At 40.4% G+C, this 12,648-nt stretch overlaps 2 protein-coding genes, 1 long non-coding RNA gene and 3 other non-coding genes across 11 annotated transcripts in view; 5 read left to right on the top strand and 1 right to left on the bottom strand.

The window, feature by feature from the left end:
• TEX14 (testis expressed 14, intercellular bridge forming factor) overlaps positions 1-12,648 on the top strand; it is a 104,740-nt gene that overhangs the window by 20,684 nt on the left and 71,408 nt on the right. For 5 of the 6 annotated variants that reach the window (XM_072940197.1, XM_072940201.1, XM_072940196.1 and 2 more), the window contains one exon: positions 10,418-10,554. In XM_072940197.1, coding sequence (XP_072796298.1) covers positions 10,419-10,554 — 136 coding nt within the window. In that variant the 5' untranslated portion in view covers position 10,418. Of the gene's footprint in view, positions 1-7,202; positions 7,221-10,417; positions 10,555-12,648 lie in introns of those variants that run through there. The other variant, XM_072940198.1, reaches the window with a different exon arrangement.
• On the top strand, positions 271-2,842 carry LOC140686324 (ribosomal biogenesis factor-like). Its single transcript, XM_072940051.1, has 2 exons — positions 271-449; positions 2,503-2,842. The coding sequence occupies exons 1-2, from the start codon at positions 271-273 to the stop codon at positions 2,840-2,842; spliced, it is 519 nt and encodes a 172-aa protein (XP_072796152.1).
• LOC116283633 (U1 spliceosomal RNA) lies at positions 484-647 on the top strand. Its single transcript, XR_004193271.1, has one exon. It is a non-coding gene; the product is annotated as a U1 spliceosomal RNA (small nuclear RNA).
• On the top strand, positions 6,249-6,412 carry LOC116283632 (U1 spliceosomal RNA). Its single transcript, XR_004193270.2, has one exon. It is a non-coding gene; the product is annotated as a U1 spliceosomal RNA (small nuclear RNA).
• On the bottom strand, positions 6,627-7,261 carry LOC140686389 (uncharacterized). The gene is made up of 2 exons (XR_012060160.1): positions 7,047-7,261; positions 6,627-6,807 (listed from the first exon to the last, which is right to left on the bottom strand). It is a non-coding gene; the product is annotated as an uncharacterized lncRNA (long non-coding RNA).
• LOC140686489 (U1 spliceosomal RNA) lies at positions 7,442-7,605 on the top strand. The gene has a single exon (XR_012060344.1). It is a non-coding gene; the product is annotated as a U1 spliceosomal RNA (small nuclear RNA).

The following is a 12,648-nucleotide window of genomic DNA, read 5'->3' as shown; positions in this document are numbered from 1 at the left end:
TCATAAGGGCCCTGTGATTACAGTAGGTGCACGTGGATATTTCGGGCCTTTTCCCCGCGGCCTTCCATACTGTCCCCCAATCCTCCCATCTCAAAACCTGAATGATGTGCAATCTGTTTTGCTAGAGTGAGGTAACATTCACAGGTTCTGGGGATTAGGACGCAGACATTTTCAGGGGTGAGTATTCAGCCTACCGCATCAGCAAAGGCCGGAGATATGTTTGTCGGGCGCTGTGGAATGACGTCACTGAAAGATACTTGGAGTATGTAAATGACCGCAGTGTCTGCTGGTCTTGTTCACACTGTGCAGATACTAGTTATTTTCTGCAGTGTCCAGATCTACAAAAATCTGATTGTCCGTCTTTTACAGTTTGTAGAAGTGTTTGTTTCGTCAGTGACGGTCTGGAGCGTGCGTGCAGTGCATGACCGTATGTTTGAAGTGTTTGGAATGTGAGGGTGAGGTTGGAGGCAGCGTTGTGAGCTCATACTTACCTGGCAGGGGAGATAGCATGATCACGAAGGTGGTTTTCCCAGGACGAGGCTTATCTATTGCACTCCGGATGTGCTGACCCCTGCGATTTCCCCAAATGTGGGAAACTCGACTGCATAATTTGTGGTAGTGGGGGACTGCGTTCGCGCTCTCCCCTGATTTTTTTTTCCTGTGTTCCTAATAACAGATAGTAGAGATTTTAAGTGTGTTGTTTCTGAAGGTTTTGTATCTGCTTCAGTAGTGTGATTGAGGGTTTATTTAAGGACTTCAGTATTTTAATCGTGTAGTTGAAGGTATGCTATCGTGTATTCGCTGGTCATATTTTTGAGTAACACTATTTCTGTAGTGTGTGATAGGTAAGGTAATACTCAGGTTACATGTGGCTGTTTCTTTTTATTCTTTTCTCTGTGGCTACTGAAACACTTTTAATTACTTGGTCACTTTCTTTTATTTTGTAATTTTTCAGGGGGTCTTTACTGAGTTATTTCCGTTAACATGTTCTCTCTTCCTGGAATGGCCTGCTTTCTCTCATCAATTTTGAAAATGCATGCTCTTGTCTTGTGAAGCTGCCTGGTTTCCCGCTGAACCCTGAATGCACTTAAAAAATTAGGTTCTGTAGGCATTGTGCATAAGGAAATTTTTTTAAAGTCAGAAGAAAAAAAGGTGAATTTTTAGGTAGAAGAAAATGTTACATATAATGATGTCATCTTTTTATATATTTTTCATAAAGGAGGGTCCACAAAGGCAAAAGCATATAGGATCTTTCAAAGTCATAATGTGATCCTTAACCCTTTTATTAGTGGTCATTACTCTTATAGTTGTGGCAGATCTGTTTCCCCTACAGATTGTGATCTTATTTATTGCAGGCAGAATCTATCTCTGCATTGTTACTCTTAGTATCTCCAGTGCCTAGGCTAGTTGGTGGCACCTAAAGAGTTTAAGTGACTGTACATTACTACATACATATGAGTAATGACTTGAGAACCAGTTTTTGTTGTTTTTGTTTCATCATTAGCAGCACTCAAAGAAACTCAAGGATACTTTGTGAATGGTAAAAGTACTGGAGTAGGCAACGTGGTCATCAGTAAGAGTTCCCTCAGCATAGTAAAAAAAAAAAAAAAAGCCTATGAATATCTGTGAAATCATGTCTATGGGGGACACAAATAATCCTTAGAGGATTCAGAGCTCTGGCCAGCCTGGCATTCATGGATACCATGAAAACAGCAAATCTCCTGAAATGAAATTAGGAGGGTAGTTCAATAATGAAATCATATTGTATAACTGAGATGAGATGGGCTGGATCACACTTTGTGGATGAGAGTATCTAGCAAATGTCTAAGTAGAGAGACTGGTTTATACTGCAGAGCCCTGAGGGTGGGAAATGCAGAGCCAGGGCCGGCTGGTGTTTGTCAGAGGTGAATGAGTTTGGCTCTGCAACCCAGGGTGTTTGTGTAGTGTCTGTAGAGTTGCTCGTGCTTTCCTGGTAAGACATTTAGATTTAGTTGTATCAGTGCTATGGACTTCTTGACAGTCACACCTACTCTATGAATTTATATAACAAAAGTCAGCTTTTAAAAGTTACTGCCGTCTTCATTATATTTTTCAACATCAACCTTTCCTTGGCCCCCCATGAGGCTAAGGTATGGGTGGAAGTTCATAGATAAGGTGAGACTCACAGACTGAGGGGCATGTCTGTTGGGACAGGACGTCTTAGTTGGCAGGGTCCATAATCTCAGAGGTGGGTGTGCCAGTGCCGCCCCTCCCCAGATATGTGGGAACTGTTATGATACTTACTGTATTGAGGGAAGGGCTAGGCCTCTCTGCCTTGGCTTATTTGGGGTGCTAACTAAAAACTGGCACTTGCCACCTGCCTCTACAAGGATTGGATCATGTTGGCACTTGCCCTCTAACTCTGCTTGGATTAAATCACGAGCTGCTGCAACCGCTGACCTCCAACACTCCCTGGAAGGAGTTCAGGATGGAGATCAGGAATGAGGTAATCTGAGCGTGCAGATGGCGTCACCTGGAGCGTGAGCAGCCGCACGAGGATATCCGAGACAATGGCCAAGAACAAAGAGGGCAGAAGTCCAGGAATGTATTCCACATAGCCAGCCAAAAAAGCTTTAAGGTTAAAAAAAAAAAAGCAAAACCAGTTACCACTAATCTTAAGAAGGTAAAAATTGTGAATGATGAAAAAGTGAACAGAGTGAATAAACCCTTTATAGATATACAAAAGGAACTTGCACATTTCTCAAAAGGCCTTTCCCTTGAACCTCTGCAGAAACAGCTGATTCCTGAGCAATGTCATGAAGACAAACCAGTTAATGTTGAAGCTACAAGATTAATGGCTTAGCTGTAATACACCAGTGATGCAGTAAATTCCCCAAATAGACCAATAAATTAAATGTTTTATACAATTAAAAAAAAAAGGAATGAGGTACTCAGTGCTCTGGGGAAACTGGCTGAACAGGCCTCTAGATAGTTAGATATTTTCAGGAGAAGATTTTATGACCTCCAATTCTTGCGTCTCCTTTTATCTAGACAAGCACTAAAATCATTAACTGTGACATCTGCTCCTTGTGACTAGCAGCGAGCCTCTGCCTATAAGTGTGCTTGACTGCATGTCCCCCTTTTACTGAAATCAAATATAATACTGAGTTTCCCCTGCCTCTTTGGAACAGTTTCTCAGAACTTTCTGGGATGCTGTCTCCTAGGATATAGTCCTCATTTTGCCTCAAATAAAACTTAACCCACCACTCTTACATTGTGTGATTTTATTTCAGCCAACAGGGGTCTTTGAGTTAGTTGATCACTGAGTTGTTTTATTCTATGTGTTTGAATATATGTATGTATGTGTATGAATATATATTGACTATGATTATTGCTGATAATTATCATTGTTCTTAAAGGAACAAGCACAGATATCTAAAATATGATAAAATCAAAATTTGAACATAAGTCTGTCTGATTCTAAAGCCTGTGTTCAAAACTAAATATTGTGCCAGATACTTCTTGTGATGGCTCCACCAGGGTTTGGTCTCCTTTTCATGAAGAAAAAAACAGTCTAAAAAAGTTATTAGACTTTCAAGAACAATTATTACTTTCATTAACAAATTCTTGAAAGTCCGTAACCTGTATCTCACAACCAGGAACACTGATATCATTTCAATGCATTTGCTTCCAGTAACTTTCCTTAAGGATACACTTTTTCACAAAATTGCACTCATGGTATACATATCATTTCATACCCTTTTTTCCTCTTAACTTTATATGATGAAAATGTTTTTCATGTTGTTAATTGTTGTTATATTACTATTATGTTTGCTTAATACTCCATTTCTCTATTGCTTTGATTCTACGGGTTTTGGGTGATTTTTTTTTTTTTTTGTAATTCTGTGATGAACACCCTTGTGCATAGGGCATTGTCTTCCTGTAGAATTACTTGCAATAGGTTAGTAAATGAAATTTCTAGCTCAAAATGTATAACCTTATGTGTCACTAAATGTACATAATTAGGGTTAAATTTTTAAAAATATTATAAGTATTATTTCAATCATGTCACAGAATATGTAGGGGATAATACATTAGTAAATATTTCGGTATTGACACTAACATAATTATGTTACGTTGCATTTTGATCTATTTCCTTTAAGTGTCTTAAACTTTGCACTTTTAGAAATAGTTTTAATCATAGTACATATTTCGTTTATATGCTTTTTTTTTGCACGCATTGTTATGCAGTTTAGGTTCTCCTCTCATTCTTAACAAACTTGGAGTTCTTTTTATAATTAACTGTGAACCCTGAAATTAGATCTGAATTTTGAAAAATGAAAGGAATCAGGGAAAAGTAACTTTTAAAGTTTAAAAATACCGTATGTCACCTCTCCTCCCTCAAATAATCTGAGGCATTTCTTAAGATGACTAAAATATTAAAATAACAGAAAAATACTGGAAGTTACCCTAAGAAATCATTAATTCACAAAGATATACCTACAAGGCTGTTCACTGCAGTTAAATAGAAAATAACAATAAACTGGAAGCATAGAATATTGATCATATAAGTTATCTATGGCAATATATAACAAAATGAATGTAAAGTGTTACAAAACATCATGTGAAGTATAATTCTATTTAAGAATATATATGTGTAAAGAACTGGAGTTATCATACATAATATTAAAGTGTTAACAGTGGTGATTTTGTAGTGGGATTGTGGTTAATTTTAATTTTGGAAAAAAACCACTTTTCTGTGTTCTCCTAATTATCTACAAGGGAAATTTATCACTTGTAGTAATTTAAAATATCCTCAAAAAAGACAAAGCCATGTGAACTAAGGAGGAAATAACTACCAAAGGTTTGCCAAATATGCCACCCCAAAATGTGCCACTTTTGATGCAGGAAAACAGATGTGGGGCATGAGGAGGGCATGTCCCAGGTCTCGGTTGAGCCCCTGGGACATGCCCCGCCAAGTGTGGGTCGTTGGCTTCGTGCAGGAAAGAATTCAAGTGCAAGCCACAGTTGAGTAAAGGTAGATTTATTTAGAGAGATATATACTGCATAGAGTGTAAGGCAAGAGAAAAGCAAAGAAAGGTGTGGGAATTGGGTGCTTAGGTTAAAGTAGAAGTAGGTACACACTCCACAGAGTGCAGGCCTTCTCCAAAGAGCACGGAGTGAAAAAGGATGGTCTTAGTAGCTTCTAGGCCTACAGGTGGGACCATTCCAACTGCCCTGGGGAAGGGGCTGAGATTACTAGGAACTGGGCCATCACCCATTCTTTGGCCTTTTGCGGTTAGCCTTGGAGCTGTCATGGCGCCTGCAGGCATGTTATTTATCACGCTGTTACAACAGGCATATTATGAAGCTCAAGGTCTACTAGAAGTCAAACCTCTTAATCCTTAAGACCAACTAGGAGGTGAATCTTTCACCATTTTGGTGTTAAATTGCTGTCATTCCTTGAGTGTCTGTGCCCTGCCCCCTTCCATCCTGTCTCACTTTGGCATAAGGGTTATTTTGAGCTAAAAGCACTTGAAAAACGACATAGGTAAGAAGAGCGATCTGACCTCCCTTTCTCTTCCTGAAAGCAGGAGATAAAGCTCCCAAGTGAAATATGTCTTTCCTAACCCAGTGGAAAGAAACATTACCAGAGAAAGGGAGACAAAACCTGGATATTTCTGTGCAAACAGGTCTTGTCCAAATGAGTATCTTCTTTTAGCCTCCCCATATATATTAGTCACTCTTCCACAATTGTCTCTTTGTTCGACCTAATATAAAAACATCCCAGAGCGATTCAGACCTGAATAACTGTGTTGTGCAGCCCAACCCCCCCTCACCCCACCTCGCGCGACAGCCTCTACCCCCGACCCCAACTGCCCTGCCCCGCCCTGCAGCGCAGTATGCGGACTCTGAAGAAATCTATGGCAAGGAATTTACAAACCTTCCCACCTACACTTGTCGATAACTGTCTTTTTGGTTGTTGAGAGGCATAGCTAGAGAGAACTTACAGTTTTTCCAAAAGTGGTGACATCACGTGACAAATGATAAAAGGACGGCATATGTAGATGAGGAGTGCGGTGCCTGTCGGATGGAATTCATTCTTAATGGGACAATTTCTCCTGAATGTTCAAAAGGCTGGATCCTCATCAGTGTCATGAATAACCCTGAATTTTCTAAACAAAGGCCTAAGGACGTGGAATATAATTGACCATAACTATACAGTGTGCTGAGGGCGAGGGTGCAGTGCCAGGCGAGAAGAGCAATTCATACTTACCTGGCAGGGGAGATACCATGATCACGAAGGTGGTTTTCCCAGGGCGAGGCTTATCCATTGCACTCCGGATGTGCTGACCCCTGCGATTTCCCCAAATGTGGGAAACTCGACTGCATAATTTGTGGTAGTGGGGGACTGCGTTCGCGCTCTCCCCTGGTATACGTGTGTCTGACTGAAAGATGAAGTTTTTTATGTTTGTTTCTGTTTTTCAACCTTGTATCTTAGAGCTTGTTTGTGGTATCTAGTTTGTCTTGGGCTTCACGCTAGCTTTTTTTTTTTTTTGTATGAAGTAAGTCGTGTTTTTTCTCAGAAGATCGGCTTTTTTATTTTCTAAAGGTCTTGTTACTGTTGTAGTGAGTTATACTGTAAGCAGTAGTGACTTAAGTTTATTTCTTTGCTCTAGATGTTGGAGAGAGTATGTTTTTTGACCTTTTCTGCTTTTTGAAGGCTGTCTGTACAAAAACGTTTTTTGTAATCTGTTCGTTCATTTTCAAAGCTGACAATGTAGCATTTCCTGTTTGCTGACTTCTCTCCTGTCCTTAGACTTAAACCTGTTGGGGGTCCAGAAGGGATAGGTCAGTGGTAGAGCTTGTGCTTAGCATGCGCAAGATCCTCGGTTCAATCCCCACTGTCTCCATTCAAATAAATAAAAAGCGAAGTATCTCTCTCTTCCCCAAAATACAGCATGAAGAAATGTTAAATGGATAAACGTCTCAGGCCTGCCTGCCTCCTCCTATAAGGGCCCTGTGATCACAGTAGGTGCACCTGGATGTTTCAGACCTTTACCCACCTCCATCTCAAAGCCTTAATCACGTAGTCTTGCTACAGTGAGGTAACATACACAGGTTCCGGGGATTAGGACGCAGACATTTTCCGTGGGTGAGTATTCAGCCTACCACATCAACAAAAGCCGGAGATGTGTTTGTCGGGCGCTGTGGAATGACGTCACTGAAAGATACTTGGAGTATGTAAATGACCGCAGTGTCTGCTGGTCTTGTTCACACTGTGCAGATACTAGTTATTTTCTGCAGTGTCCAGATCTACAAAAATCTGATTGTCCGTCTTTTACAGTTTGTAGAAGTGTTTGTTTCGTCAGTGACGGTCTGGAGCGTGCGTGCAGTGCATGACCGTATGTTTGAAGTGTTTGGAATGTGAGGGTGAGGTTGGAGGCAGCGTTGTGAGCTCATACTTACCTGGCAGGGGAGATACCATGATCACGAAGGTGGTTTTCCCAGGGCGAGGCTTATCCATTGCACTCCGGATGTGCTGACCCCTGCGATTTCCCCAAATGTGGGAAACTCGACTGCATAATTTGTGGTAGTGGGGGACTGCGTTCGCGCTTTCCCCTGTTAATTTTGTTTTGATAAAAGTAGATGTTGAGGTCTTGTCAGAGGTATAACTGATGTAAGTCTTCTATTTTTTTTTTTAGTCTTAGTTGTTAACGTTGTGCATACGTTTGACCTTTATCTGTGTTTGTGTCCTGTTAGACCGTTTTTTTTGGCAGCGTTATGAGATAAGCAAGCAACAATAGGTTTTTACTTTGTTTTTAGTGTTCTGTTTTGTGAAGTCGTTTGTCTCACTGTGATGTGTTGTGTCATGTGATTTGGGCTAGAAAAGTTTTTTGTTTACCTGGGTAATATTGGTTAGTGAATATTTATTCCAGTTGTAGAATGCGGTGTTAGAGGGAAAAGGGGTCAAAATTATAGTAGTGAAATATGCTTGTAGCTGAAACTTAGCGAACTACAAGTTTAAGTAGTTGCAGGAGCTAGCTTGTTCAAAAACAAAAACAAAAAACGTTAGTTATGTTCAGAAACTTGGGGAGCATTTTAAGGCCCAGTACTCCCCAGATAGTAATTAAAAAAAAAAAAATAACATGCGATGGTGACTGGAAAAGAAAAAGAATGTAAGATTAGAAATACTCATGAATATCAGAAATTACACTCATATTTATAGCGGCATTATTAACAGTACCCAAAGATGGGATCAACCTGTGTCCATTAATGGCATGAATGGCTAAACAAAATGACGTGTATATACACAATGGAAAATTATTCAGCCTTAAAAATGAAGAAATTCTGACATAGGGTACAATATGGGTGAACTTTGAGGACGTAGTGAAATACGCAAGTCACAGAAGACCAAGAAGTTAAAACACAAGTTATTAGCACTTTCCACACTTTATCAGTGGATAAATTAAAGTGTTACTCACACATTACTATATATAAAATAAACAACAAGGACTTACTGTATATCACAGGGAACTATATTCAATTTCTTGTAACAACATATAATGGAAAAGAATCTAAGGGGGAGGGTATAGCTCAAGTGGTAGAGCACATGCTTAGCATGCATAAAGTCCTGGGTTCAATCCCCAGTGCCTCCTCTAAGAATAAATAAATAATAAATAAACCTAATTACCTCCCTCCATCAAAAAAGTTAAAAAAGAATCTGAAAGGATAAAATATGTATGTATGTATATGTATAATTGAATCACTTTGCTGTACACCTGAAAATAACATTGTAAGTCAACCACACTTCAATAACATTTTTTCTTAAATAAATAATTTTTTAAAGTGTTAATTCTCAGAACCTAAATGCTTCTTGGCTGGTGAAGATCCACCGAATGTGATAGCCTTTCTGGTGTTTCTTTCACTTCACCGCATATCACATCCTCTCTGTCTTTCCATGGAACACGCAGTTATGACCCTGATATAGATCCTTGTTGAGTCATGCAGTTGGGGCTTCCTCTCATATCCACTGACTGTGGAGCACCAGCATGGTGCCACTTGTCTGCCCTCTAGACCGAGTTTTGTGATGACAGTGATCCTGTTTTAGGTGTCTTACACAACACCTGTCATATTTGAGACACATGGTAGGGATACCACAGTCACTGGCGAGGTGTGGATGCCATATGTGGGAAGTTAAAATTTCTCTGTATGGTTCTTACCATGCACAGTAACAACTACAGAGAGCTCCTTGGTGCCAGGCAGAATTCTAAGCGCTTTACATATTTTATCTGTCAGCAGCTCTGGTTATTATTACCCTTATTTATAGATAAGGAAATTTGCAGCATCCATGCAGCTCGGGATCTGAGGACGGGCGACGCAAGACTTAAGAAACAAAGAGACAAAGTAAAGAGCAAAGATGGGATCAGGGGACTCAAGATCTCGTGGATCTAGAGTGCCAAAAGCCTAGTCGACATCATATTTTTTAGGAGTATACAGCTTAGAAAAAAATGCGATCAAAGAGGTGGGGCTTTAGATATTTCATATGATAGGCACTAAGTTCTGCTTGCTGGTTAACTGATTAATTTCAGGTCCATCCCTTCCAGGAACAATCACCCTCCTTGGGGTATGCATAATTTCTGAGTCTATCCTGTCATTGCCTCTGGGACATCTCAAGATAGCAGATACTTCCCCTGTGTTCAACAGCAAGCTTTCTTGCCAGAATGAAGTTCTGTTAATGAATGATGTGGCTTTCCAAGACTGTCCATTGTTTCAACCTAAGGAAATATCTGCCCTCCTTTGTGCCCTTATGGTCAATGTCAGGATTGCTCACCACAAATTTCATCTACTGTGTAAAACATTAAAACAAAGCAAGCATGTGCATTTTAAGCAAGTAAGTGTGAATACAATATTTTAAGCTCATGGAAATTTATGAGTGGCTTCTTTTCTAGCTGCTTGTTGTCCAGCAACTTGTTTCCCAGCAGAAATTGAGGCCCACCAAGGTTAAATAATTCCTCCGAGGTCACACAGTTAGGGAAGTGACGGAGTCAGGACCAGAATTTCAGAGTCTGAACTATGAACCCAACCCACATAACTGTCTACATTCCTACATAAATGTGTTTGTATACTAAACTTTCATAGTTAATACTATTGTAATTATTTTAATGATACAACAAACATGTATATTTCTAATTTTACTTCCTGGTAGTCATCACTTTTTCACTCTCAGAAATTGATGATAAATATACTGAGTTCTTCAGTTTCAACAGTAACATTGAGAATAAACTAATCTTGCAGAATTTCAGTAACTGTTCCCCTAATCCTGTTCGTTATAAATGAAAGTAGACAAGAAGTGAAAGAAATGTGAAAGAATCTAAATTGCTTCCTTGCATTTCTGATTCAGTGAGAATAAGTATGTTGCTTTCTTTTGAAACAGGATGTCTCGGGCCGTTCATCTTCCACTTCCGTGTCCCGTTCAGCTTGGTTCGTTAAGAAATGACTCCTTGGAAGCACAACTTCATGAGTATGTCAAACAGGGGAACTATGTGAAAGTGAAGAAGATTCTTAAGAAAGGTAGGCACTGTATTGAAATGGCAGATGCAACTTGATTCACATCACTGGATACCATTGGAAGGAAAATCAGGTACATTATAAAACTGAGTTCTTAGGGAAATCGAAAGTGAAATTTAGAGCTGAGATGTTCTCTGCCAGTGAAGTCATACTGCTCAGTAGAGGTCTTAAATCACTGGAGGCTGTTGTGTCTTGTTTGTGCTGAGGAACCATCAGGTCTTCCAACTGTTAGGCTCCTAAATGCTTCTCCTCAGGCCCCAGCCACCCACCTTGAATTCTGCCTGATTCCCTTTTCTCCTTCAAATCTGTTGCATCCACTGAGTCTTCCAAGGCCTGTGGTGGAGTGAGAAAGCCCGTCTTCACAGCTCTCCACTTCCCTGCTCCTTAGAGGCACTTGGTGCTTTTGTTTTCAGGGTTTTTTTGTTTGTTTGTTTAACTTTTTTTTTGCTGTAGACTAGAGGCATCTCAGCCTGCAGGGCAGACAGAAATAACAGACATAGCTCAGACAATCTTCAACAGAACAGACACACACAAAAAATACACAACAACTGATGGTATTAACCCCTGATCTAGAGATCCAGACTTGCTTTTTCCAGAGTAACCAGAAGTCCTGTTAGATTCCCCCTCTTCCTTCCTAGTATAGAAGGGAAGGCTTATTAAGCTTCTCTCAGCTGGGTTGGAACAGTCAGGGTGACCTGATTTCTCGTCAGTGTTTCTCCATTTGCCTCAACATATTCCTGAGGACTTCTGGAAAGGTAACATCAGTTCCTGTAGGATCCAACCACTCCACAAAATACTTCCCTCAAGAAATTCTCAAATGTTGCCGTGTACCACCCCTGGAATCTATAGATGAAGCAGCTGATGGTGAACTCACTAATTTATTTGAAAGGTCTTGTTTTTTCCCCCCTCAAAATTTTGCAGTTTATTCCTTAACACATCTTCATGTATTTTAGTATAAAAATTGATATTCAATAGAGGTATGCTGTGATTTCTAGTCTCTGTCTATCAAGTGTGAAAAGCAGAAATTTAGAATGTTTATTTTCTCTTAACATCTCCTGAACATTCTACATCTTCAGATTCTTTTTTTGACTCTTTTTTTTTTTCAGGCAGAGTTAGTATATAATATTATATAAGTTTCAGGTGTACAACATAGTGACTCACAAGTTTTAAAAGTTACACTCCGTTTATAATTATTGTAAACTGTTGGCTATGTTCCCTGTGTTGTACAATATATCCCCGTGGCTTATTTATTTTGTATGTAGTAGGTCGTATCTCTTAATCCCCTACCCCTATTCTGTCCCTCCCCCACCACCCCTGTTGCCACTGGTAACTACTGGTTTGTTCTCTGTGTGAGTCTGCTTCTCTTTTCTCAGATTCACTAGTTTGTTTTCTTTTTAAATTCCACATATACGTGGTATCAAGCGGTACTTGTCTTTCTCTGTCTGACTTAATGCATCTTCAGATACTTGACATTAAGATAGAGCGGGGGTAGGATTGGCAGGTATAACGGATATGAAGCAGGATTTCATATATTATATATGAAGCTGCACAGCGAAGAACAGGAGGAGATAAATGCCCTCCCAGTCTACAGCAGGGCTTCTTAGGAGATGGCCAAAACGATCTTTGGAACTTCAACTCCATCACCCTCCTCAGGCCTGTCTAAGAGCAGTGAGACGGTGATGGGGTAGTGGTGGGAGTGTCAGTGGAAAAGATTCTTAAAAGGCACTTACAGGAATAGGATGCTGAGGCTTGCCCCTCCTTCCCAGCCTCAAGCCAAGTTAAGAGGCCTCTCAGGTAAACCTCATGGAGAGGATTGTGGTGCTTGCAAGCAGGAGAGTTGGGAGCCTGTGTGGCAGCCTGCTGAACGGAGAACCATGTCAGCCCACCCCAGCTGCCACCAAGGAGGCATGAATAGAACCTGGCATGTTATGTGGAATTTAGGGGTCAGGAGGACCGCCATCTGCCTTCTACCTGGAGCAGTCCTTGATGTCTGGATGAGCACGAGAGACCAGCAATTGGAGTAGCTATACTTCCACCAGCTGTGGGGCAGGTGGAGTCTACAGAAGGTAGCTGAGCTGTCTAAAGGGACCGCACCTA

Source organism: Vicugna pacos, chromosome 16, assembly GCF_048564905.1.
Source record: "Vicugna pacos chromosome 16, VicPac4, whole genome shotgun sequence".
NCBI lineage: Eukaryota > Metazoa > Chordata > Mammalia > Artiodactyla > Camelidae > Vicugna > Vicugna pacos.
This window is presented reverse-complemented; position numbering and strand designations above follow the sequence as displayed.